This window comes from Notechis scutatus, chromosome 12 (assembly GCF_049901735.1).
Source record: "Notechis scutatus isolate UNSWTSFEM ecotype Mainland chromosome 12, rNotScu1.2, whole genome shotgun sequence".
NCBI classification, from domain to species: Eukaryota; Metazoa; Chordata; class Lepidosauria; order Squamata; family Elapidae; genus Notechis; species Notechis scutatus.
The window spans coordinates 16,678,868-16,703,252 of NC_142020.1; the positions used below are offsets into that span (position 1 = coordinate 16,678,868).

At 55.8% G+C, this 24,385-nt stretch overlaps 1 protein-coding gene across 2 annotated transcripts in view; it reads right to left on the reverse strand.

Moving 5' to 3' along the window:
• GRIN2A (glutamate ionotropic receptor NMDA type subunit 2A) overlaps window positions 1-24,385 on the reverse strand; it is a 60,863-nt gene that overhangs the window by 10,444 nt on the left and 26,034 nt on the right. For both annotated transcript variants that reach the window (XM_087942306.1, XM_087942305.1), the window contains 6 exons: window positions 10,772-11,364; window positions 4,749-4,863; window positions 1,788-1,993; window positions 1,199-1,367; window positions 941-1,094; window positions 20-145 (listed from right to left, as the gene is read on the reverse strand). In XM_087942306.1, coding sequence (XP_087798432.1) covers window positions 20-145; window positions 941-1,094; window positions 1,199-1,367; window positions 1,788-1,993; window positions 4,749-4,863; window positions 10,772-11,364 — 1,363 coding nt within the window. The remainder of the gene's footprint in view (window positions 1-19; window positions 146-940; window positions 1,095-1,198; window positions 1,368-1,787; window positions 1,994-4,748; window positions 4,864-10,771; window positions 11,365-24,385) is intronic.

Consider the following 24,385-nt stretch of genomic DNA (forward strand, 5'->3'; position numbering starts at 1 on the left):
CTGGCTGAGCAGGCGCTACCTTTGCCCTGGGCCAGGTTGCGGTTGTAGCCCACCGGGCTGAAGTACTCGAAGATGAAGACGGCGATGGCCGAGACAACCAGCAGCATGACGAACATCATCACCCAGACCGAGGCGCTGAAGGGCTCTGCAACGAGAAAGGCGCCCCGTGGAAGAGCCGGTCTGCGGCAGGAAGAATGACGCACGAGACCCCCGGCTGCCAGCCGCCCCTCCTGCCGCCCCCTGGCCCCTCTGCTGGCTGCCTGGCTGGCGGGAGGGGATCCCTCCGCACGAGCCAACTTGCAGCTGCTCCTCTCACACCGCAGCCACGTCGGCTGAGCCCCAATGCAGACTGGTGAGCGGCAAAGGTGGGGAGGAAAAGCCCCGAGAGCCCGGGAGGCCTCTGCAGCCAAGGGGGGCGGGGGAGAAGCACCCTCCCCTCCCACCCTGCCACGTCTCTTCAGGAAAGGGGCTGCCGGGCTGAGCTGTGGAGACAGCAGCCCACCAGGAGGGCGGCCCAGGAGGGAGGCCTGTGACCCAAGGGGCAGGAAGAGGTGGCTGGCTTTGCTGGGAAGGGCACTCTGGATGTGGCCCAGAGGCTACATCGCTAGGACCCCTCCGGATCAAGGCTCTCTGCCCCAGGTCAGCCTGGGGCAGGACAAGCCCCTCAGCCCCCCCGCCCTGCTCCTTGACCTCTCCTCTAGGAAGGAGCTTGGCATCCCAACTTGCTTCCTCTGCCAGGGAAAGTGGGCGGATCAAGCCCTGAGCCAAGCCCCCCGTGCCAGGTGCCTCAAAGAGGAGGGAGGGCCAGCTTCAGACCCCAGGAGGCCGGCCACGACAGCCAGCCAAGCCAGAGGACGGTTGGCCCAACTCTGCAAAGCAACGAGGGAAGGAGGGAGGCTCCGGGAAGGGCGGGTGGGCGGGAGGGAGGAGGGAGGCTCACCTAAAAAAGCAGACGGGGAAACGGTGCCGTTGCTCCGCGAGACCATGACGCTAATCCCAGTTTCCACAAAGGGCACCGAAAAATCCACCACCTCCGAGCGCTCCCCGTTGATGGTGAGGGACCCCACCGCCATCACGGCCTGCTTTTTGACCACCTGTCGGGGGGCAAAGCGGGGAGAGGGGAGCCCCGGCTCAGGGGGGGCAAAAGGCAGCGGGGTCTGGAGGGAGCCGAGCCAGCGCCTCCAGCGGCAGAGCTTACCTCCCCAATCATCCCATTCCACTCGTTATTGATCTTCTTCCCGTGCTTCCCATTGATCACCAGGTAGAGGTCGTAGGTGAACTTGATGGTCCTCGAGAGCTTCTTCAGGATGTCGATGCAAAACCCTTTGCAGCATTTCTTCAGGTTCTTCCCTTCTTTGGTGATGTTGCTGAGGAGACAAGCACAAAGGTCCGTCTCCCTCCCTCCCTCCCTCCCTCCCTCCGTTGCTGTAGCTTGAAAAGACGGCCAAGGAGGAGGAAGGAGGAAGGAAACATGCCTAGGAACAGCCTCAGTTGCAAACCCAGATGGGCAGCAACTCTTAGTCAACCGACTGATCCTGGCAACCTAAGCAGCCCGCCAGGAAATCAAGAGGAAATGGGCAAAGCGTCCTGGAAAAGGCCCTTTCAGCGCCTGCCAAGGAATGCCACGGAGAGAATGCCACGTCATGGGAAGCAGCCTTCGCCTTGTGGGGGGGCTCTGGGGTCTCCCACCGGGAGGGCAGGGCAGCCCCACATCTAAATCAAGCAACCCTGGCCCCCAAAGCAAGACCTTTGCGGGGTCAGGAAGGGCGAGGGACCCCGGGGCTTACTTGATGATGACGAACTTCCGGCAGGGCACCGTGTTCTTCACACAGGTCTCAGTCAAGGGGTCCATGTCCTCCACGATGACAAAGGGAGCCTCCTCCAGGGTGACGATGCTGAGGTGGTTGTGATCGGGGTCGCTGTCGTTGAAGGAGTTGAACCGGGGCCACACGGAGTACTTATGGGTCAGCGTCTGGTTCTCCCATTCGCCCACCTGAGGAGCCAACACAGGCAGGTGGGCGCAGCCGAGGGGCAGCCGCACTCCAGGGAGAAGAAAGGAGGGGCAGGAGGTTGGAGTTGGGGGGAGGGGGGCTGGGGGGACGGGACAGAAGGCCCCTAAGGATCCTGGGATCGTCTATCCCGGGGTTTTGCTCAAGGTCTGTGCAATAGGATCCTCGCAGTTGGGGCTCTGTGCAGACAGGAAGACGCCCCTGAACCTTTGGGGGCAAGGAAGAAGCCCAGAGAGTCCGGGGGCCTTGCAGGGTTAGCAGGGGCTGGTGCAGGTGGGCTCCACCCAACGTCCGTCCACGGGTCCATCTCGTTTCTTATGCCGGGCTAACCTCCCCCCCCTCTTGATTCACGACACGCCCCTCCAAGGTCAGCCGGGTCTGTTCGGACAGGTTGTGCCCCCCCCGGCCCCCTTTCCTGCCTCCCCTCCCTCCGCTTCAGCTCAATAGCACCAAGAATTTCCGTTGCTCTGAATTAATGCGCTCTGACTTGGCTGCCCTGATGGAAAATCTTTATTGATTGATTGATTGACTGATTTTATTTGATCTGTCAATCACTTACAAGATAATAGGCATAAGTATATACATAGTTATGAATACATCGATACATGTAAGAAAAATAAAAGAAACCATAGGACAGGGACGGTAGGCACGATTGGTGCGCTTATGCAGGCCCCCTACAGGCCTCTTAGGAAAGGGGTGGGGTCCACGGTAGACAGTCTAAGGTTACAGTTTTTGGGGTTTGGGGAAGAAACCACAGAGTCAGGCAGAGGATTCCAGACATCGACCGCTCTGTGATTGCCGAAGTCGTATTTGGTGCGGTTAACCTTGAGTTTGTATCTATTGTTTGCTCTTGGCCCTTCAGCAGGACGAGAAGACCTGGTGAAGTTGGGCAACGAACCACTGGGGGAGAAGGGGACAGAGGGAGGGGAGTGGCCCTGCTTGCCCCCCTCCTCTCCCCTCCTCTCTTTACAGGGATGAATTCAGATTTTAAAAAAAAGAGGGCTGCTGTTTATTTTTGCAGATCACGGCGCAGGCAGCCAGGCCGCAGGGATGAATCCTCTGAGCAGAAGCAGAAATGCTGGCATATCAACCAGGAATTCTTGCTGGAGTCCAAGCTCTTCTCCAGGACAAAATGCTTTCAATCCAGGAACCTCGGACCACAATTGGAGTCTGTTTGCTCGACTGCCCAGCCAGGAACTCTCACCCAGACGGACCCTTCAGGTCTCCAGTTTGCAGTGTTGAAGTAGACACACACACTCACACACGCACACACAGAGCCTTCCCTGTTATGGAACTTCAGAATAATCCAACACACGTCCAGCCACACTTCAAATAGCCAGGTCATGTTTCCACCAGCTCTGGCATTAAAATAATTATTAATCCTAATTAAATGGCAATGTTTAGTCAACGCATTGTTTTAATGGGCAAAAAAACTAGACAACGTGTTCCCCTATTAAATCCCATGCGGCATTTATTTTCATTGTTTTTTGGCAAAGGCACACAATAGCCGCAAACAGCTGCTTCCTGCTGCAGAAAGACCATTTTGAGGGGGGATCTTTAAAAATGGTCTTTGCAAATATTTTACCTATATGTGGGTGGCTTTTTTTTTTTTTAAATGTGCGCCCTTGCTCTGCTCCAGTGGAAGAAAATCAGATGAAATCATCAGAAAGTAAGAAGGGGGCAGAGGGTGGAGGGGACGGCCTTGCAGGACGGGAGGAAGAGCAGCCTCTGCGGTCAGAGAAGCGGGCCAGAGTCCAGGCCAGGAAAGGCACACGACAAGCCCCTCCTTGCCTCACAAGAGGGAGAGAAGGGGAGGCAGGAGGGGGCGCATTCAGTGACGCAAGACTCTCTTACTGCAGCTTTATAATAAGAGGAGCAGCACTGAGCTACCTAGCGTTGGTTCTTGGCCTGGTAGGCCTGGCCTTACTTTACACCAGACCAGGCCTTCCTCCCCTACACAGGAAAGGCCCCCATTTCAAGACACCTTCAGTTTTCAAACTTGGCCAATCCTACGCAAATGTAAGGATGAAGGAGGCTAAAAAGAGGGGGGCTTTTCCCCACCGGGGTGAGACCGATTGCCTTTCTGTTTAAACTGATTCCCCAGCTGCATCCAGGCAGGGAAAGGAGCCTGCATCGACCGGCACCCCTCCTTAAAACTCCTTTGAGGGGTTAGGGCCAGCCTAGCCGTCCTAAACCCATCCAGCCCATCTGATCTGGCTGCTCAGGTTTCTCCCAGGTGGGAGGCAGGGGAAGCTTTGGGCCCTGAGCTCCTTGACAACAAAGGTCCCCAACCTGCAGGCCAGCCCCCCCCCCCCTGCTGCCACCACGGAACCAGGGGGCTGCAGGCGTCACCTCTGCCAAGCCCGGGGGGCTGGAGATCCGCTCTCGCTCTCCATGGGTCAGCACTGCGGACTCTGCAAGATCCCAGGTTGCCCACCTTTTCCTGCCTGAGACCCCCGTGGGCGCCTTTCGGGGCTCTTGGGCTGTCCAGGTGGAGGGCCTGCCTCCCCAAGAAAGAGGCGGCTGCTTTAGGAATAGCTCCACCTTTTCATCAAAGCGTTTGCCCCCAACGGTCCCCGGGAGGGAAAGGCACCACCTGAACGGAGCAGGCAAGCTCTGAAGGCGGCTGCACTCCCAAACACACACACTCCTTGCCTGAGTGAAAGTGCTGGCTTTGCAGAGCCCCCCCCCCCCCGCCTCTGCTGACCCTCTGGCCCTCCCCCAGGGGACGCCGGTTACCTTCTCCCAGGCCCGGCTCTCATTGAGGACGGTGACCACGAGCCGCGGCTGGGCTTGGTAGCCATCCGTGGTGAAGGATAAGTCTCTGCCTTTCCAGGTCACGTTCATCATAAACCTTGAAAGAAAGGAAATGTTCAAAGAGAAATTAATGAGCTGTCCAGCAGTTAATGAGCAAGCTAATTCAGTCACTGGATTAGCTCTGAGGAAACATATGCTATAAATCCTCCCTTTGTGGTGAAAAAACCATTTTTTAGGAGCTGGGATCCAACCCATCCTACAGATGCCCTGAAGAGAGCGGCATTTGCTTCCTATTCCGGAGTGGACCCAGAAGGGACTGGCAATAAGGGGGAGACCATGGCTGGTGCCATGAAGGAGCTGGGAGACCATGACTGGAAGAGGTGCCAAGCGGGAGATGCCCAGGAAGGAAAGGCCGCTTGGTCCCCTGCACTCGGCCTTAGATGACCAGCCCTTCCGCACTGCTTATCCCTCCACTGTCCGGGCATCTTCAAGGCTGGAGTCCTTAATGGGCATCAGAACTCCGGGCCCAGGTCTTATGTCCAACCTGTGGCATTTCCAGGTACCAGGGCTGGCAAACGGAAGTCCACTTTTCAATGGACTTTGAAGAAGTGGTCGGTTTCCCCGGCTACCTCCAAAAGACATCCTTTAAGCAGGAAGAGAAGCCCAATGGGACCCAGCGGGCAGCTGTCTTGGCCCGAGGCTGCTGGGTCCCTTCCAAGGGCTGCGGTGGCAGAGAGTGGAGGAAGCGGTGGGGAGAGTTTGCCAGCCTATCTCGGAGACGGACACCCGAGAGGTAGACGGAGGGGTTTTCTCAAACGACCCCTGGCCTTGCGCATAAATCCTTTATGCCATTTTTGGAAGGGGGTTTATTTCGGAGGCGGTTGGGCAACGTAAGGGGGCCACCTTGTGGCCAGCTGTGAAAATAGTGGGGGAAACAGGACCGCTCCAGCCTGGGCCAGTCTGGTGGCTGGAATCTGCCCAGGAGCCCGTCCGGCTTGAGCCCTTCCTGGAAAGCAGAGGGGGCCGCTTGCAAACTCGGCCCAGTTCGAGGGTCCGGTCTGGCTTGCACATGCACAGGGACACACCCCGCCATGAAAACCAGTGAAAAATGATCGTCCTGAGGGATAAAATAAGCAACGAGATAAAACAAGGACAGGAACAGTGTGGGAAGGAGGCTGTTTTAGTCAAACCTCACCTTTGGGAGCAACCACCTGAAAGCACCTGAAATCTGGCAGGGCAGCCAACACACTATTACAGGCTGTGTGCCTGTGCGATATACTCTGGTGCAGAGTGCACAACGACCACTCTCACAACCATTGCAACGGCAGTTAAGAAGCAAGTAAAAAACACTACGTGGAAACAATCTCCTTACGCTGGAGGGGCCAAACACTTGAGGTGCTGGGCGTCCTCTCGGAGGAACCCCACCGCTCGGCACCCTTCCCGAAACACGCAGGAGGAGGACAGCAATGGGCAAAGGGAGGCCGGATCAAGAGGCGCCTGCGATAAACTGGGCTCGCTTGACGGCCTGATACCAACTTGATCACTGCAACATGCTTGGAGTGGGGAGGCCCCAGAAGCGGCGACTGACGCAGAATGCAGCAGACGAGGCTGCCAACCAGCCTAAAAGCAGGTGGATCCCACAATTCCTGCCTCAAAAGGTCTGCGCTGGGTCTCACACCTGCCTCACACCTGCAAGGGGGCCTCTGCTGCTTTGCTCCCAGGATCACACACATACACACACACACACACACTCCACAGGAGTTGCCTGCTCCTTCCCCCTTCACTCTGCAAAGTTGCAGCATCGCTTCTGCCGGGCGTTTAACCCTCAGTTGGTTTCAGTCTCCACTAATTCACGCTTTGAACTTCTAGCCGTTGCGTTACATCCGGAGCCCTTGCTGAGCGGCAAGGAAGGTGGGACAAAACCGATCCGGATGGAGGCACCTATCTAAGCCGGGGGGGGGGGGGCATCCACACCCGCCTCCCTTCGGGAATGCCCAGGGAAGAGGAATGGTGGGGATCTCTGCCCGTGGCATGAAAGGACGCATTAGCGACCGGAAGCCCAAACACCGGAAGGGAAAACCTTTGCAGGCTCCTGTCTTCAACCTGCCTGTCCTGGGCCAAACGTTCCTCCTCTTCGTAATGGGAGAGAAACACCCAACCCCCCAACCTCCTCGTGGAGGCCGGCCAGGACCCGGCAGCCGGGCAGCCAGGAGAAGAAACGGCCTCTGGCTGCTAAGTCGGCCCCAGCTGACACCGGAGTGTTGGTGGTGGGACTCTCTGGCGGCGGCAGCTGCGGCTGTGCTTGGAGTCTGAGTAGGGCTCTCCCTGGACAGGTCCTGGGGGCTTCCCCTCTCCCCTTCCTGGTCCCTGCCAGCCAGCACCTCAGGAAGGTGCCCCAGGCCCCCTGGGCCCCTCTCCACCTGGGGCAGACCGACCCCCTCCCAGGGGTGCTGCAGATGCCCAGCCAGCTCCTTGTGAGGGGCCATCCGGTGCCTCTGGAAGAGGACCGGTCACCTCCCTCCCAGGTTTCCCCGGCCACCTCGGGAGAGAGACAGTCCCTCCCGCTGGAAAAGATACTTGGCTCTCGTGACGAATGGGCGGCAGCAGCGCAGACACGTTTCCACCATGACTGGGAAGAAGGTGAAGTCACAGCACACCTTTGCGTCCCTCCTCCTTCGCCCAAAAGGGAGGGAGGGGTGAGCTGGGGAGGAAGGCCAAGCCCCTTGCCTGACCCGCGCTCTCCTGATTCCCCACCTGCCTGGTCTGAATTCCACACACAGGCAGGCGCCCATTACAAGGCTCCCTAACTTTACGCCAGTCCTTTCAACCCTCCAGGCCTCAGCTCGACCTGCTAATCAAGGAAATGGGCTACAGCCTCCCCTTCTCCAGGGAATGGCCCAGGGCACCTTTCCCATAATGGACGGCTTCAACTTCTAACGTCAGTTTGGTCCTCTACTGATGTGCAGCCTTGTTGGCTTCTTGGCTTTCCAATCAGTGGAATGCTAGTAATGTCAGATGAAATCACTGCAAGGGATATCTAGGCCAAGAGTCCTGAGGAAGGAGCATTCTTGAGCAACACTCAAAAGCTGTGGACAGACAGACAGACAGACAGACAGACAGACAGACCCTGGTGCTTGCAGAGTAATTTAAGAGCTGGATGGGGAACACCAGAAAATCCCAACAGGTTAGAGTAAGAAATTGGAAAAGCCTCGATATCTGCAGCAAACTTTTTCCATGTGGTTGCTAAGAACTTAGCTCCTCTCAAGACAAACCTTTTTAAGCAAAATAACACAAAAGAAACTTCTGTTGTTGGTCCCTCCAACAGAACAACATGCTGCAGCCCACTCACCACAGGACTATTGAACAATTCAATGTAATTATTTAAAATAAATAAAACATTGTTTTAATTTTTGTCGTTCCCATTTCATTCTACCCCTCCTTTTGCATCCTTTCTTTAATGATCCTATTCCACCCTTTCCTTGATCTTGGCGTAACTCTTGTCCCGTGGCGAGTTGACCGTGGCAAATGCTCTACACCGTCTGACTCAACCACCTTCCATCTTCTCAATCTATCCTGGTCCCTAAAAGGTTCTTCCCCTTCCATTTTTTCTGCCCTTAATTCACAACTTCCTTCCCTTCCAAGTTGCTTTTCCATGAAGTCTTTGGAAGCTCCCAGGTGACGTAGGGTTCAGGAGCCTTAAGCCCTTGGCCAGCGAGAAGGGAGCAGAGGAGTCAACCGTTCACCCCCATCCTGGCCACGGCTTCCGGGCTCCCGGCCTGCCTTCCTTCGTGGTCTGACAGTACAAGAGGCAAACGGGGTAGGGGGGCATTCAACGGAGGCATTTGGTGTGGAAAGGGCTGTGCAGGCTGGTAACAGTGGACAAAGGCAGCAGCATCCCAGGGATGACAAGCACATACTTCAGCGTCTCCCTCTCTTGCTGGCTCGCTCGCAAGGCCTGCCGTGGCTTTAATGGGCACAGGAAGCGATGAGGAAAAAAGCTGCATTGACAGCAGCGAGAACAGGGGAGCTGGGAGGGACAGGGCGGCCCTGGGCTTTTCGGGGCCTGGGAAAGGCCCCCTTCGCCAGCACTGGGACGCCTAGAGACGGGGCCGAAGTCACGTGGTTGTCTTGCCCCCACCCTCCCCAGCAACTTTAGTTTTTGCAGCATGAAAGCCTGCAGGCAGATGGTTACAGACTTGGGCCCCGTCTCTAGGCGTCCCAGTGCTGGCGAAGGGGGCCTTTCCCAGGCCCGAAAAGCCCAGGGCCGCCCTGTCCTCCCAGCTCCCCCCCCGTTCTCGCTGCTTCAATGCAGCTTTTCTCCTCATCGCTTCCTGTGCCCATTGAAGCCACGGCCTTGCGAGCGAGCGAGCCAGCAAGAGAGGGAGACGCTGAAGTATGTGCTTGTCATCCTGGGATGCTGCTGCCTTTGTGGCCCAAGGCCAGCAGGAAGGGTGGAGGAGTTGGTCAAGCAGCACCATTCGTGGTTTAGGCTCCTGGGGGAGAAACTGCAGCTGCGTCTTGCAGCACCAAGGACAGCAGCTTCCCACTGAGCTGCTCCCCCAATGGCTGCTGCCCAGGGCTGGGGGAGACCTCAGTAAGTGGCCAGGTTGGGTCAGGATGGTGGCCTTGGGACCGGGTTGGGAGCCCAGCCAGTGACTCCGTGCCCCCCGTCCTTAGAAGAGAAGGGCGTGGCAAGAGAAGCAAATCTCAGCTTCCGGGGGGCTGGAGACTAGCGCCTGGCTCAAGGCTTTCGCACGTCTTTCATGGAGGGAGGGAGGGAGGGAGGGAGGGGGGAGGGAGGGAGGGAGGAGGGAGGGAGGGAGGGAGGGGGGAGGTTCAGCTTTCCTTTCCTTCTAAAGTGACCCTCTAGGCTTCTGGCTGCAGAATGATCAGTGCTGGTCCACGGGTGAGATCGTGTCCGTATTCGTGGTTTGTGTTGCCCAAAGCGGTCCACATTTTGGGAAAAGCACGCTGCAGAGTGATGAAGGTGAGCGGCTGCTGAGAGGTGCCCCCTGGGAAAAGGGGAGAGGGGTTTAGGGGGACAGGTAGCTGCCTTAGCACCTTTGACAGGCCACGAACGCAGCCCTTGGCCAACCATTATCCCTCGCGTTTATTCCCTACCTGCAGAGATGGGCCACGACCCCAAACGCCAAGAGGAAACAAAAGTCACTGGCCATTAAAGGAGGAAATATAAAAATAAAGGCAACCCCGGAACGGTTCCAGGAGTCAGGACGGTTTTTCAAACCTGCTCCTGATTTGCATTCAGGTTACAGCAGCCAAGGTTGGAGGCTGCATCTCCAGGATTCCTGTGGGATGGTTTCTGAATATTAATCTGACCCTCCTCGGAGCTCGGCCCTCCCCCTTCCAAGGTCACTTTTCCTTCCTTCTCCACCGAGACAGCCAGGGAGCGCTGGCCTCTGTGCCGACTGGCACTGCTTAACGTTCTCGGCCTGGAGCTGCTGGGAAAGACAGCTTGGAGTCTGGGGAGGGCTGAGGGCCCGAGCACCGACCGAGAGAACGCCCCCCACGAAGGGCAGCCTGGGCTGAGTGGGACAGGCGGCAAAGGTCAGAGGAAAGCAATCCACTGGGCGTCCAGTGGCATCCCCGGCTCCAGGCTCGCCTCCTCCTGGCTCAAGGCCTTAGGAATGAAATCTGGCTTTCCAGCCACACGCAGACGAGACGAGCAGCATCGCTCCAAGTCCTTGCTAGAAGGAGCTGCTGCCTGCAGCCGTCCTGGCTCCCTTGAACCGGCTGTCAACAACCCACCAGATTCTTCAGGGTGTTTCCTGGCTAAATTAAGCAGCCTAGTTGGGTTTGTTCCCTTCCCTCCTCCCTGCCGCAGCCCCTATCAGACTGGCCTGACCTACAAGGCCGCTGGAGGCAGCGGCTGAGGCTTCCCTGCGTGGACGAAGCCTGCGCCCAGCTGACACGGGCAAGCGTCGCTCGACCTCTCCAAAACGGGCGGTTTTCTTTCCCGGGCCTTTAAGGAACAAAAGAAGCCTTACTTGTGAAGCATGTGAGATGGCTGCTCATTGTACTCCGACTGCCCGTAGCAACTGGTCTTGGCCTCAGGGATGAAGGAATACTTCTCCAGCATGGCTGCAGCGGCCGTTGTGATAATCCCAAGGCCATCCCGGATACGAGCATCCAAACTGTAGTCCCACCCATCGTAGGCCACTGAAATCAGCCCCGCCGGAAAATTGTCGGGGGCGGTTTCCATCTTCCCACTGACCAAGCTGGGGACAATCCAGAAAAAGTCGTAGCCTGTCAAGCCCAGGGACCGGGCCTCGTCCAGGATGAAGGCGGCCTCGTCCGTGGAGCAATAGAGCAGGATGACCGAAGAGTGGATCTTCTTCAGCTGAATTGTGGACTTGGCATCTCCGATGGCCGCGTCGAGAGTGACGACGCTTTGCATGTCCCAGCCCACAAAACTATTCTCCACAGTGTGCTTGACGAAGCTGATGAAGTCCCGGTAGCCGGGGAAAATGCTGGTCACCACGGAGAAGATGTGCCAGTCGTAGTACTGCATGAACTTCAGCATGGTGATGGCCTCCTGTTGGATGGAGGCCCCAAATTGGAAAAAGGTGGACATCTCATCCTGCAAAAAGGGCAAGAGAGAAAAGAAAGGGTGGCTTTGTGTTAAGACCGGAGGAGGGGTGGGGCTCCATCCCAGAGTCCCCGTGAAAGTCAGCAAGGGGAGACCTTTCATTGGAGGGGCTCCTGGCTCGTGACCCTGGGAGCTGCTTCTTCCCACGTACGTCTCTGCACCTGTGGCCTGGCACGCTCTCTTGGGCCGGCCAGGCTCAACTCTCCACTTCTACCGAAGATTGTGTCTTCCAATTTTCCTGCAACAGTTACACGACCCCCACTTCAAAGGAGAAGGTTTGTAGCTCAGGGTTGAAATGAGGGGTCCTTGGCGCCCTCCGAGCTTGCCTGTTTTCTTGCAGACCTTTCATGACCCAACTAGGGAACATCATCAGAGCTACCTGTAGCAGTCATTCCCATCACTGATGATGTTTCCTAGTTAGGGTCGTGAAACGTCTGCAAGGAAACAAGCAAGCTTGGAGGGCGCCAAGGACCCTTCTACTCAGTCCCCACCTGCCCACCACGGCTGGATTAACTCCATTAAAAAAATGTGGTTTCTGCCTTCTTATCTCAAGGAAAAAGCAAACACATCCAAGCTGTTAGTCATCAAGTTTAATTATGCATATAAAGAAATTTTAAAAAACTCCATCAAGCCAACCCCTCAGTTATTCATAACTGTATTTGTGCCAGCTAAAACTCTGCAGAACCTGGTGGGCAAATGGAGTGAACCCACAAGCCACCAAAGGACCTTCTGATCTTCTGGGTAGCCTTCCCCGCCCCTCGCCCCCTGAAAAGGCCCTTCGCCACAACGCCCCTAACGTGCTTTCATCCCTGCACGCTTCATGGGTGGGCTGGGAAACCCACCTTCCTTTCGCCGCCAACCCACTTCTGCCCCAACAACGCAACACGTTAAAACAATAAGAGTCACTTCCACAGTGGGCAATTCACCTCCTCCAAACAACCTAAACCCTAAATAAGTCGTCCCTGTCTTGCTAAGCAACACCGCGTCCAAATCACCACAAATGGCCAAGAACAGATTGTGGGGCAATCATGCAGACAACCATCAAAAAGAGGCATTTGCTGCAGTGAGCGACACCCAGCCCTGGAGGGGAGATGAGGGAATGAGGCCTTCAGAGTTGGGGTTATTCCCAGAGGCCTCCAAGGTAGGGCAGTGCTGGCAGGCCATGTTCCCGAGAAGGGAAAACGGAACCCACCTAGCGAGGGCAGAGGGGAGATCACACAGCAAGTATTTCCACCTGTTCCCAGGTAAGCGTCTATTTTCATCCTACTTACCCGCCACAAGGTCATTGAAAGGGAACTGGCCCATTGTCCTCTTAGCATATCACAGCCTTCTCCAATCCAGTGGACCTTTGCCACAGGTGGGAATTCTGGGGGCTCCTGTCCAGAATCCCGGGAGCAGGACTCCATGCCGGAGCAAAAGAGTCAGGCAATCAGAAAAAGAAGATTTTCACCTGGCTGGGAGGAGATTCAGCATGGAGAATGGAGCTCCTCCCGTCTTCGGCACCTCCGAAGATCCACTCAGCCCCCCCGCTAACGACCAGGGGCCCAGAGACTGGAGCCCCCTCTAGCAGCCAGAGCCACCCATGAACGGCCTCTAGCCGAGGCCTCGTTGCTAGTCCCCCATAGTACAAGATTCTCGCCAGACTGCCTGCCTGCCCGCCCTTGGGGTTGTGGGGCAGTGCAGGGACTCTACTCTCGGTCCCCTCTTCACCCCTCCCCGCAGTCTGTGTGAGTGTGAGATTCCACCACACTTCCCAGTGCTGATCCCATGTGCGATCCCTTGGCTGGAGCAAAGGCACCTGAGCTGGACATGACGGAAGCTCCAGCCAGTCCAGTTCCCTCCGGACTATTCTGGACACCCCAGCGGCCAAAAACAAGGATTGGAGGAAAACCGAGTGGCTGCAAGAGGTGGAGGGGGAAGGCTGAGAAGCGCTGTTCTCAGCAGAGAAGGCGGCCATCTCCCAGCCCTCGAAAGCCATTCATAAGCACGGCCGCCACTGAGGTGGTTTTATTGGACGTGCCACACTCACCCTGGAAACGGAATGGCTCCGGCTTCTGTGCATGAAGCTCATGAAACAAGACCTGGAACGAGAGCAGCTCAACCCCCTCCCTCCCCAAATAAATTAGCTTTTTGTTCTTGTCCTCGTCAAGCAGGTGTGCGTTAAGCTTTAATTGGCGCTCGCCTTCAGGGTTTTCGGTTCTGGAACCTTCTTGACAGAAACTGCAGAGTGGCCAACTTAGCCTTAGAATGACAACATGGGGAGGAAGGGCCAGGAGGGCAGGGAGGGGGGCAACTCAACGGAGCCAGCGGGGCTTTTTAGGAAGGGGCAGATACGGAAGTAGCAAAGCTCAGGAGGACCTGAGGCGGGTGGGTGTCCTAGGAGAGAGAGGAGAAGCATCCCCAGGTCGGCAGGCCAAGCAAGAGAGGCTGCAGGCAGAGAGGAGGCTGCTGTGGGGTGGCCACAAGCCTGGTTATTTCGTAAGTGTGGCGGGGCAAGTAAACCCCTAACCAGGCTCCAGCAATGAAGCGGTTCCCAGCGGTTCTCCTGGGCAGGTCCTCCTGTTGTGACGGCTGGTTGCCACTGAGGGCCACCAGGCCAAATCACAGCTGAGGGGACCTTCCCTTGCAGCTCAGCTGGGCTCCAGGAAGCCCAGATCAGCCTCTCCTGACTGGGGGGAGCTTGCAGGATGGAACGGTTCGGAAGAGAGATGGTGGTGCTGGGGGCTGCAAGGAAACGTCTCTCAAAGGGCTTAAGAGACTCTGGATTGGATCTTCCCGCTTGGAGACCGGGGACCCTGCGAAGGCCAGGGGCTGTTTCCTCCTGGCCCCGGCCTGCACAAACACCCAGGTGTTCCTCTAGCTGCTCCTGGCAGGTCCAACCTTACCATGCAGGTTATGTGTTTCTAAGAACTCTGCAGAACTGGGAGATGGAATTAACCAAACTGGGGAGAGGCTGAGTAAACAGGGGACTTTCCAAAATGTTGCCGTTTTTCCTCTCCCACCAGCTCATCCTTGGCCTGGCTGCGCTGCGCAAGAGCTGGGCCGCCCGGAGGCGTCCCTTGTCGTTCCTGAGGGCCTCTGCCTGCACGTCATGCCTGTGAGCCTTTGGGTCAGAACTGGAAAGGCCCTTCCCTCCCAAAGTGGCTGTAGGGGTGCCAGGAGCTCAGACCGGTCTAGTCCGGAGGTCCCATCTGGCACCACGGAGACGTAGTGGGGTCCCACCTCTTCCAGAGCTGGATAGGGAGATGCATAATAAGAGGAGGGGGCAGAGACAGAGAGAGAGAGATGGTCATGGAGATGAGGAAGGGGAGGATGAGGATGGAAAAATAGAAGGCAGAGCACAAACCCTTCCAGTTTCCCACTCCTTCGTTTTCTGGCGGTGGGCCCAGATTCTCCAAGTCCTTGGCGGGAAGGGGAGCCTCTCCTTCGCCACTGGCTGCAGGGCTGCAAGTTTCCCTCTGGCTCAGGGGAATCCAGACATGGCAACTTTCAGGCTCGTGAACCGCGACTCCCAGAATCCCCCAGCCAGCCATGCGGTAGATCAGGGATGGCTAACCTTTTGGGGCTCCTGTGCCTAAAATTGCGTGTGCGCTCACGTGCCAGACCCTAGAAGGCAATGCACGCGCCCCCACGCCCCCGTGCATGCGCATGCGATCCCTCCATCCCGCGGCCCCCTTACCTGCACTGCGCCTCCCGGCTGATTTTTGGCCCATTTGAGGCCTTTTTCGGCCTCCCAGAGGCTTGAGGAAGCCTCTGCAGCCTTTGGAAGCCAAAAAATGAGCCCGTTTCATCACATCCGGTATTTCCGGAAATACAGGAAGTGATGAAACAGGCCTGTTTTTCGGCCTCCAAAGGCTGCAGAGGCTTCCTTCAAGCCTCTGGGAGGCCAAAAAGCCTCAAATGGGCCAAAAATCAGCCGGGAGGTGCGTGCATGCGCAGTGAGGTAAGTTTGTCTGGGGATCGCGTGCCCACACAAATTGCTCTGCATGCCACTTGTGGCATGCCTGCCATAGGTTCGCCATCATAGCAGTAGGTCGATCCTTAAAGTTCGAACGCAGCCACGCTGGCTAGGGAATTCTGGGAGTCGAAGTCCACAGCTCTTAAAGTTGGAGAGCCCTGAGCTAGCCTGCTGGTGGCTCCCTCCTGCCCACGGCTTCTCTGCCAAGCACCAGGCCACCCTGGTGTGAGAAATGCTTCTGCTGAACGCAACAACAGCCAGGCAGCCTCTGCCTTAGGAGCAGCATCCCTGGCCAGGCCCTTGGGGGTCCCGATTCAAAGCTAGGATTCTCCTATTTTGTGGGTCTGGTGCACAAGGAGAGGCAATCTCTGGGGCCCCATCAAGGGAGAGGCTCTAAAGGGGAAAATAGGGTGCAGCCCTCTTTCCAAAGCAGAATGAAAGCACTTTGCCCTCAAAAGGGCCATTCTTGCAGATTCAGCTCCTCCTCGTGCTTCCCATACCTAATTGTGCTCGGCTGCCTTTCAGAGGTTTTCATCTTAGATTTGCTCAGTCTGATGCTGACTTGTGCGGCAGGCAGAATTGGGAAGCCACGCTGGTTAGGCGAGAGCAGGAGGGGAGGAAGGCCCCCCAACTCTTCCAGGGGCCTCAGCCTCATTGCAAGACGGGAAGGCCTTCAATCATGGTCAGTGCCATGGGGAAGGAGGGGAGGAACTGGGGGGCCTGGGATGGGTTTGGTTTCGAGGTCACTGCCTCGAGAGCCCTCGGGGGATCTGCCACTCCACCGCCTGGACGCGGGACGGGCCTGGGGGCAGGAAAGCCAAACCCTCCGGAGGGGAGGTTCCAAGCAGGGCCCCGGGCGCTGGAGAGTGGGAGGGCTGGCAGGAGAGGAGCCAGCCTACCTCGTCAGGCTCTGCAAAGCGAGAAGAACCAACGGTCCGACTTGGAGCTTCTGAATGCTCCACCTTTAGACGCTGAAGCGGAGCAGGGCTGCCTCCCGCAGCCCAGGGGTTTCGCCCTCCAAGGGGACACACGGACACCCTTGAGCCGGCACAGCTGCCCGGACCCTCCCAGAGCAGGGCTGAAGAGCGAGCAGAGAGGGGCAACCCTGCCTATTTCTTTTTTTTTATCTCAAAAGTGAAGGACTCCACTTGCCCCCCCTGCCCCCCTCAGCCTCCCTCCCATTCTAAGTTGCACAGAATAGCCTTCCACGCCCATCCCTGGCACAGCTCCCTCTCCTCGGTCAATTAATTACGACGGGTTAACCTGTAAACATGAGCCATTTGCGAAAGGACTTTTAAAGGAAGGAATTAGGTTCATTCTGCCCAAATCTCAGGTCCCCCCCCAACCCTGGCCCAGCTTGCTTTGGCTTTTCAGCTGCCTCCAAAGTTGGTTTCCCTGCTGACTCAATGGAGAGCAACTCCGACCGCGTGTGTGTCTGTAAAGCTGTCTGCGTTCATCAGATTTGTTTGGAAACAAACCTTTCGTTCTCACGTGATCACCTCACACGTTGCTGCTGGTGGCGTTTTCTTCCCACTGGTGCAGCAAAAGCGGCTTTATTTTCTTCCCCACTTGCAACCGGCCCCAGCTAATCCAACCCCCAAAGTATCCCCCCAAGTGCCCCCAAAGTGGGTGCCCGCTCAGGAGAGATCAGGTTCTCCCTTCCACTCCTCTGCGGTTCACCAAAGAGGCGCCGCCAGTCAACGGGCCAAGGCTGGAGATGGTTAAGGTGCAGCTTCCGGGGGGGGGGGAGGGGGGTTGGCTCCTTGCCAGTTTGGGGAGGGGCGGGCAGATCCCAGGAGGGTCTCCCTCTCTTCCTCTGCTCCCCCAGGAAGGAGGCAAAGCCTCAGGACCTCCGGTTCACCCTCCCTCCCCAGAGCCCAGCAACAGCCGGCAGAAGGAAGGCAGGCCCCTCTCTGGGGTCTGGAGGACCTGAACCCGAGCCCAAGAGGGAAGGAAGGAAGAGGAGGGTGCAACCCTGCAGGTTTCTTGGCGATTCTATGGAAACCCAGCCTCCTTCTTCCACTTTTCCTTTTATTTTTTTCAGCTTTTCATCTACTGAACGGAGTTTCCTGATAGATTCCAACTCAGCCTGTCTACACTTAGCTTTGTAGCCCAGACAAGGGGGGCAAGCCTTGGCCACTTGCTTCTCCTTAAATAAGCCCCCTGTGAGGATCCAATCCCTGCTGCCCTTCTGAGACTTCTTAGGTCGCCCAGAAGGTAAGGGGACAAAGGTTTTGGGGAGGGGGGGGGTCCTCTCTTTTGCCACTGGTTGGGCTCCAGAGCATCAAGAGGGAAGGAGCGTGGCGTGAGAGGCCGCTCAGAGCTCCTGGCCGGCTCAAAGACGGCGCCTTGTGCAAGCAGCCCCAGGACGACCTTCTGCTCAGTCCAGGAAGGCAAAAGCACCCTTGAGGGAAGCCGGAAGGGAGGGGCTGGGCTGGGGCTGGGCTGCAGGGGTCCCTGAGATCAAGGCAAAGCCTCCCCATCCGCCTCCTGCTCCGGCATGGAGACTGCAGTGGCTTGATAAACCAGCAGCGTTATCAGAGTCCTTCTGCACCGCTTGCAGTCCCTGGCCCGTGTTGCAAACTGGGGGTCCTGCTGCAGAGGTCTTTTAAATCTCGACCAAGCCTTTTCCAAAATAGCCAATTGCCTTACAGAAATCCTCATTACTAACTTCTCCCCTTACACCCAGAGGCTCCTTCGTTGAACCACCCGCCTGGAGAGCAAGGCCTCTCCTTCCCGCCCTCTGCCAGGCCTCCACAGCGGCCCTGAAAGGTTACAGGTAAAGCTGCTGAAAGGTGCCCAGGCAAGAGACAAAGGTAGGCAGAAGTCGGGGAGAATTTATCCAACTCTGCAATTAGCCACAGACCCCCCCTCCCCCTCTGATGCTTCCTGCTCTGCTTCCTTACGCCTCGCAGCATCGTGTGGCTCTCTCCCCGAAATGGCGCCTGGTCCTTTCCTTCCCCTCTTCATCCATTGGCTGCCCGTATCTCTCCCGCCATGGATTCGGGACAGACCGGAGGCTTTCCAGCCCCAAGCGGGGGACGAGACGAAGGCTAAAGAGAGTGGGAAGCAGCTGGCAAGCCGAACTTCTTTCTCCCAGCCCTGTTTTTGGCCCAGGAGGCTCAGTGCGGGGCAGCCCCACCCCAGATCTGAGGGGGTCCGGCCTCCGGGGCTGAGCCTCTCCCCACAGCTGTTGCCAAGGGGTTTTTTAAACGCCAACGTTACTCCCCAGTTGAGGGAAAGGGAGCAGGACAGCCGAAGTGCCTCTGCACACACGGGGAGGGGAAGGCAGCAAGTGGTGGGCCCCCTTGTCCATCCAGAAAGCGGCCCAGGGAGACACACCAGCTGCCCCATTGTGGCAGCTCCGAGGCCTCTTCCCAGGAAGGGCCTGCCCCGGAGCAGGGGCGCCCCCCGACTGCTCGGCTGGAGGAGGGCTCGCTCCCTTGCAATGTTCGGCTTTCACAGGGGGTCCTCAGCTTACGACCACACTTGAGCCCAAGATTTATGTTGCTAAGTGAGACATTCGTTCCGTGAGTTTTGTCCCACTTCATGACTCAGAGAGACACAGGCAGGCCTTGTGGGGAAATACGGGCAGAATGCTGGTGGAGAGATGAGAAAGGAGGGAAGGGAAGGGATTCGGCTGGATTTGAGCTCCCATTTCAGAACGCTTGAGGAGAGGTTTACGGGGGAAAGAAAAACAGGTGAGCTACTGCGAGGTTCCCTCTGGCTCTGGTCAAGGTTGCGCTGTGAAAACCTTTGCTTGGCTTAAGTTTCCACTCCCCAGGACTAGCCAACCTCCAGTCAGCCCTGCTGAGGCTACAAACTCCGTTTGCTTCCATCTTGCAGTGAAGGCGCCATGAAACGGAGGGTAAAATATGACCACCACATTAAGAACCCTTTATATTAGCTGGCAATGGGGGCAACGGAAGACGAGCCTCCTTAGAACCAGGAGAGGAAAAAGGACCGCTTTTTTTAGGGTGATTCTGAGCGGGGCAGGGGCCTCTCTCGGAGACCAGGAAGCCTTTAGGCCTGGTGAAAAGACCAGAAATGGAGAGAAGGGCACGGCTACTCGCACCTCTGCCTGCCCTGCAATTCTGCATTCTGTGGGCAGCGGGGATGCGAAACTCCCCTTCCAGGCAGAAGAAAAGCAAGTAGCAAAACATGAAATCAGATGCAAAGGGGAACTCTCCTAAATCAGTCAACTAGCCAATCTCTCTCTCTCTCTCTCTCTATCTATCTATCTATCTATCTATCTATCGATGGGGCTATAACTGATTTTTTTCTGTTTTGGAGAAAAATTACACAGTATATACTACATTTAGGGGGGGAAAGCTAGTGAGCCAGGAAAATGTTGGTTTCCCAGCCGAGATTCTCCCCAGGCCTTGTCCCTGCGCTCAGCATCTTTAGCCCATTGAGAGCTCTGGATACACCAGCATCCTCATTATCCCTCCACTCCCCCAAGGGAATTAAGCTAAACAAATGTTTTGCATGTATTCCAGAGAGGATCTCCCTGCAGAGAGAGAACGCTGGAGATCTGAGATGGCTTCCCACCCACCCACCCACCCACCCTGCCTGCCTGCCTGCCTGCCTGCCTGCCTGCCTTTGGTCTCCAAGTCGATTCAGCGCTTTTCAGAGCAGCCCAGATCGTCTCCCTCTAAGGCAGCACTGACCCCTGGCCACGGCCCACCGTCCCCTCTGGACTCTCTTGAAGGAAAAGAGCAAGCCAAGTCGCTGGACCAGATCCTGGGGTGGGCACACCAAGACTCCTGATGGGCAGGTCACCAGCTGGGGGGGGGGGGTTAGACCCCAAAAGGTGGACATGGCCCACCAACGAGATGGCTTTAAAACAGCGGGAGGGGGGAGGGAGGGAGAGGCTTCAGTTCAGCAGGCTTAAACCCCATCGGAAAGAGAGGCCGTTGGAAACATCAAAACACTGTGGGTGCCCCCACTTCAAGGCTGCAGGAGGGTGTAGTTCTGTCCCCCCAAGAGCCAAGCAGGCAAGGCTGGTCCTGCGGCTGCCCAGACCCCTTTCTTCTCCGCCCAGCACTGAGGAAGAGGAGGAGAACTGGTGCGTTAAGGCTGTGAGCTTCCCCGCATTTTGCTGCCTCTGTTAATTTTTCTTTTCCTCCTCCTCCCCCCTCCGTTTATGGTTGTTAACTTGCATTAACCTCCAGACGATCTGCTGAATTAAGCAAAAATTAAATCGTGTGTCTTGGGAGAATCTGTTTAGAGGCAGGTCTCTTCTGCCACAGCAGAGACCAAGAGGGACCCGACGAAGTGGGGAGGGTCAGCTTGAGAGATCTAACCATCTGGCCAGCCACATCCAGGCCCAGAAAAGTTATTTTAAAAAAGAAAGAAAAAGCAACTCCCTGCTAAACGGTTCAGAAAATCCCTGAAGTCGGAGGAAGGAAAACGGAAGCCGCTTTGCAGGAGAAGCAAACTTGGGGGAGGCCTGGATCCATCCCAACCTTGGCTGGATCTTACCTAGAATTACCCGCAAGCAAATGGCAGGCCACACAAGTCCACGGCCCAAGCCACAAAGGGGGTGGGGGCGTCCCACTCTTTGTGGAAGCAGCTTGAGATTCCCCTGGCTCTCCCCTAATTCTGCTAATTCTCTCCCCTAATTCTGCACCGGCGTTTCTCAACCTCTGCGACTTTAAGATAGGTGGACTTCAGCTCCAAGAATTCCCCAGCCAGCAAAGCTTCCGGGGGTGTTGGGGGTTGAAACCAGAAAGGCTGGATGGAAATCCAGAAGAGGCAAGCAAAGTGTCGTCGTCCCCCCGTTCCCCCCCAAGAATCTGGCCTGAAGCCCTCCGAGCAGATTAGCCCAGCCGTGCTGGAAGCGGACTTTCAAAGCCCACCAGCTGAGAGGTAAATGATTGTTTTTATCTGGAATCGGATATTAAGCCAACGTCAGAAGCTCAACTTTGCAAAGTGTGGTTTCAGACGGCGCAAGTTCAGAAGGGACTTGATTGGAGTTTGAGAAGGAGGAAAGTGGCTCTACTTTTGAGATGGGTAGAGCGACTCCCGGCAAGCTGGCTGGGGCATTCTGGGAGTTGAAGTCCACACATCTTAGCCAGGGCAAGTTTGAGAAACATTGCGTTAGATTTTCTCTTTGGTTTGTTTTTACAACCTATTGTGCCAAAGAGCTAATTAAGAATCTTCTCTGTCTCCACTTAAATACTATCTAAAGACCAAGCAGATAAAAACTCAGAGCCAATTCAAAGTGTTGCTTCTGTGTATGCACATCAGTGATTTGTGGCAAGCAGCCAGATAGAAACTGTAGAGTGATTCTAAAGAATTAAAAAGGCCATTTAGCACAATATTAATCTATATGCAGACAGACAGTTTATCAAGGCAGAAGCTATGGGGGTGGGGGGGGGGAAATAGGGAGTGTAAGGGGGGGTGGGGGAAGAAACCAAGTCTCATTTTTATCCCTTGCACGGAAATTCACATAATTTCTACCAGTGTCAGAAACTGAAGCTTTGCTGTTTGCATCTGGCTAATACATCAGCCGTATGTTGACTTTTGCTATTTGCTGACTAAAAGTAACTTTGGAGAAATGGATGCTGCCAAACTGTTTATTCTGCCCCCGTATCATTCATCAATCAATTGGTATTTCCAGAAGAAATTTGCCACTTCTTCAGCTCTGTTTCTCCTCAGAAGGAACTTATTTTTTAATTAAAAATATAAATAGCAGGAAAAAAGGATATAAACTAATGGATTCACACTGAAAATCGGGGGATGGATGGATGGATGGAGTATGGAAGGAGATGGGAGGGAGGGAAGGATGGATCTGCCATTTTCTTCCTTTATGTCCTGCAACTAAAGTCTTCTTCACCAGATCAAAGCAATTTTCAAAGCCATGTCAAACTAATAAGAAAAGAGAACTGACACAACCTTTCCTTACATGTACAGACACAGATGGACGCCTCAACCGAACTGTGGTGCCCTCAAACTAAGGTTGGAGGCCAAGTGAATTGGGGGGGGGAAGGAAGAGCCATTCCAGCTGGCAAGCCAGAATCAAATGGTTCTTAAAAACGTTGCGCTGAGATCAAGCAGGCCAGCTTATCCCAGGCAGCCCTGCTGGAGGAGCTGCCAAGATTAGCCAACTCAAAAGCCCCCGGCAGCATCAGCCACTCAGCTGGAACTGCATGGAGGAAAGTAGGATTGTCCTCCGAGCACAATGCTAAGGCGCTGGAGGCTGCCCTGAAGACCTTGGGAGGCCACCATCCCACCCCATCCTCAAACAGCCTTGGCTGCTGAAGAGCCCCTCACCCAAGGACCCACAAACGGCTGTGACCTCTGAGATTCTGCAGACTGCAGTCCTGGGCGATCCCTCGGCCACTGACAATCCATGCGTCAAATCCAGCCTCTTGTTATTCTTAGTGGGAAAAGGGGGAAGAAACGGAAGGCAGCCCCTTCTTGCCTTGTCTGGAATCCCCCCAAAGCCATAAATGGGGAGGGAGGAGGCAGCGGAACTCCAGGCGAGGGAGGAGGGGGGGGAGGGAGATTCACTTCCAAGGCAGGCAGGCATGAAGAAGACACCGCTGCCTTGGCCACCACTCAGTTCCAATCATGCGGAAAGGCTTCTCTGCTCTGATGGAAAATTTCATTCTGGAGAATCTTTGCTGCCTTCGAAAGAAGAAACAGGGCGATCCCTCTGCCCCCCCCACACACACACACACACCACCCCGGCTGGAAACTTCACCTGGGCCCAGAGTGGGCCGTCTGGCTCCAGTGCCGGGGAGAGATTTGGCTCTTTTGCCGGCGCTCCCTCCACCCCCACCCTGCTCTCCCTGACTGACCCTCAAGGAACAGGCTTTGCCCCCAAGAGCACTGGTGCCGATGCCTCGAGCAGCCGAGCAGGAGGGGAGAGGGCTGCGTTTGGGGCAGTGGCCGGGGGGCTTCGGAGATCAGCACCCGCAGGAGGGCAGCCTGGGAGCCCTCTATTCCAGGGGGCTCCAACCTTGGCAACTTGAAGATTTGTGGACTTCAGCTCCCAGAATTCCCCCAGAAGGCTTTGCTTCCTGGTCTTAACTATGCTGGCTGGGGAATTCTGGGAGTTGAAGTCCACAGGCCTCAAAGTTGCCAAGACCCCTGAGCTTCTAGTCCTTCTAACATTCGCTTTCTGCCATTGCTCAGAAAAGTGGTTCTCTGCCAGAGCTTTGCCAGTCTTCCTGCTTCCGCTACCAAAACAGAAATCTTTGCAGATTTGACCAGTTCCTGCAGACAAATGGGCTGGGCTGGTTGTTCAATTTGGGGCTGACTGAGGCTGGCTTTGTGTAGCTTCCAAAAGCCTAGGGCAGGGCAGTCTTTGCAGAGAGAAAGCAATTTTTGTTGTCATTGTTGTGAAGAAATAGTACTTTCCTGCCTGCAATGTATAAAAAAATGATGGAAGAAAAAAAAAACAGCTGACAAGTTCTAAAAACGTATCCTGGTTCTGCTCCGCAACTTTCAAAGTCATCTGGCTGCTAACTACGGGGCCGACACACCTAGCAACGGGAAGAGAGGGCATTTCTCTGCACGCGATAGGGCTCTGGGAAAGGAAAAAGTGAAGCATATGCTTATGAATAAAATTACAAATTGTAATTATCTTTGGAAAGAGGCAATCCAGGGAGATTTTCCAAAATAATGTAATTCCACTTACTCGAAATTGTAGCCACTGTTCTAGGCCTCGCAAGCGAGCTGTGCTTGAACTGATGCCCCGCATTCAAACAACCCCAAAAGAGGATTGATTCGTTTGTCATTCATTTTGTTGCTTTTAAGCAGCTCAAGGATTCTGGTGCGGAAATGAAGTGCTCCCGGGACCAAGTGGCAGAGATTTCCCCCGCCCCTTCGAGGTCCCCAGTCTGGGGCTGCTCATGCACTTCTCTTCTCTCACGACAGGCCCGGCTCGGCTGCTGAGGCCGAGTCCCCCCAGGTGCAAAAGGCCTGGCACCTGCCCACCAGGTGTGAAGTCATCACTCTGGCTCCCTGGACAGCCATTTCAGATGAAAATTAAACTCTTCGCTACTGCTGGCGATGCCACGGCTGTCCTGGGTGAGCTGATGT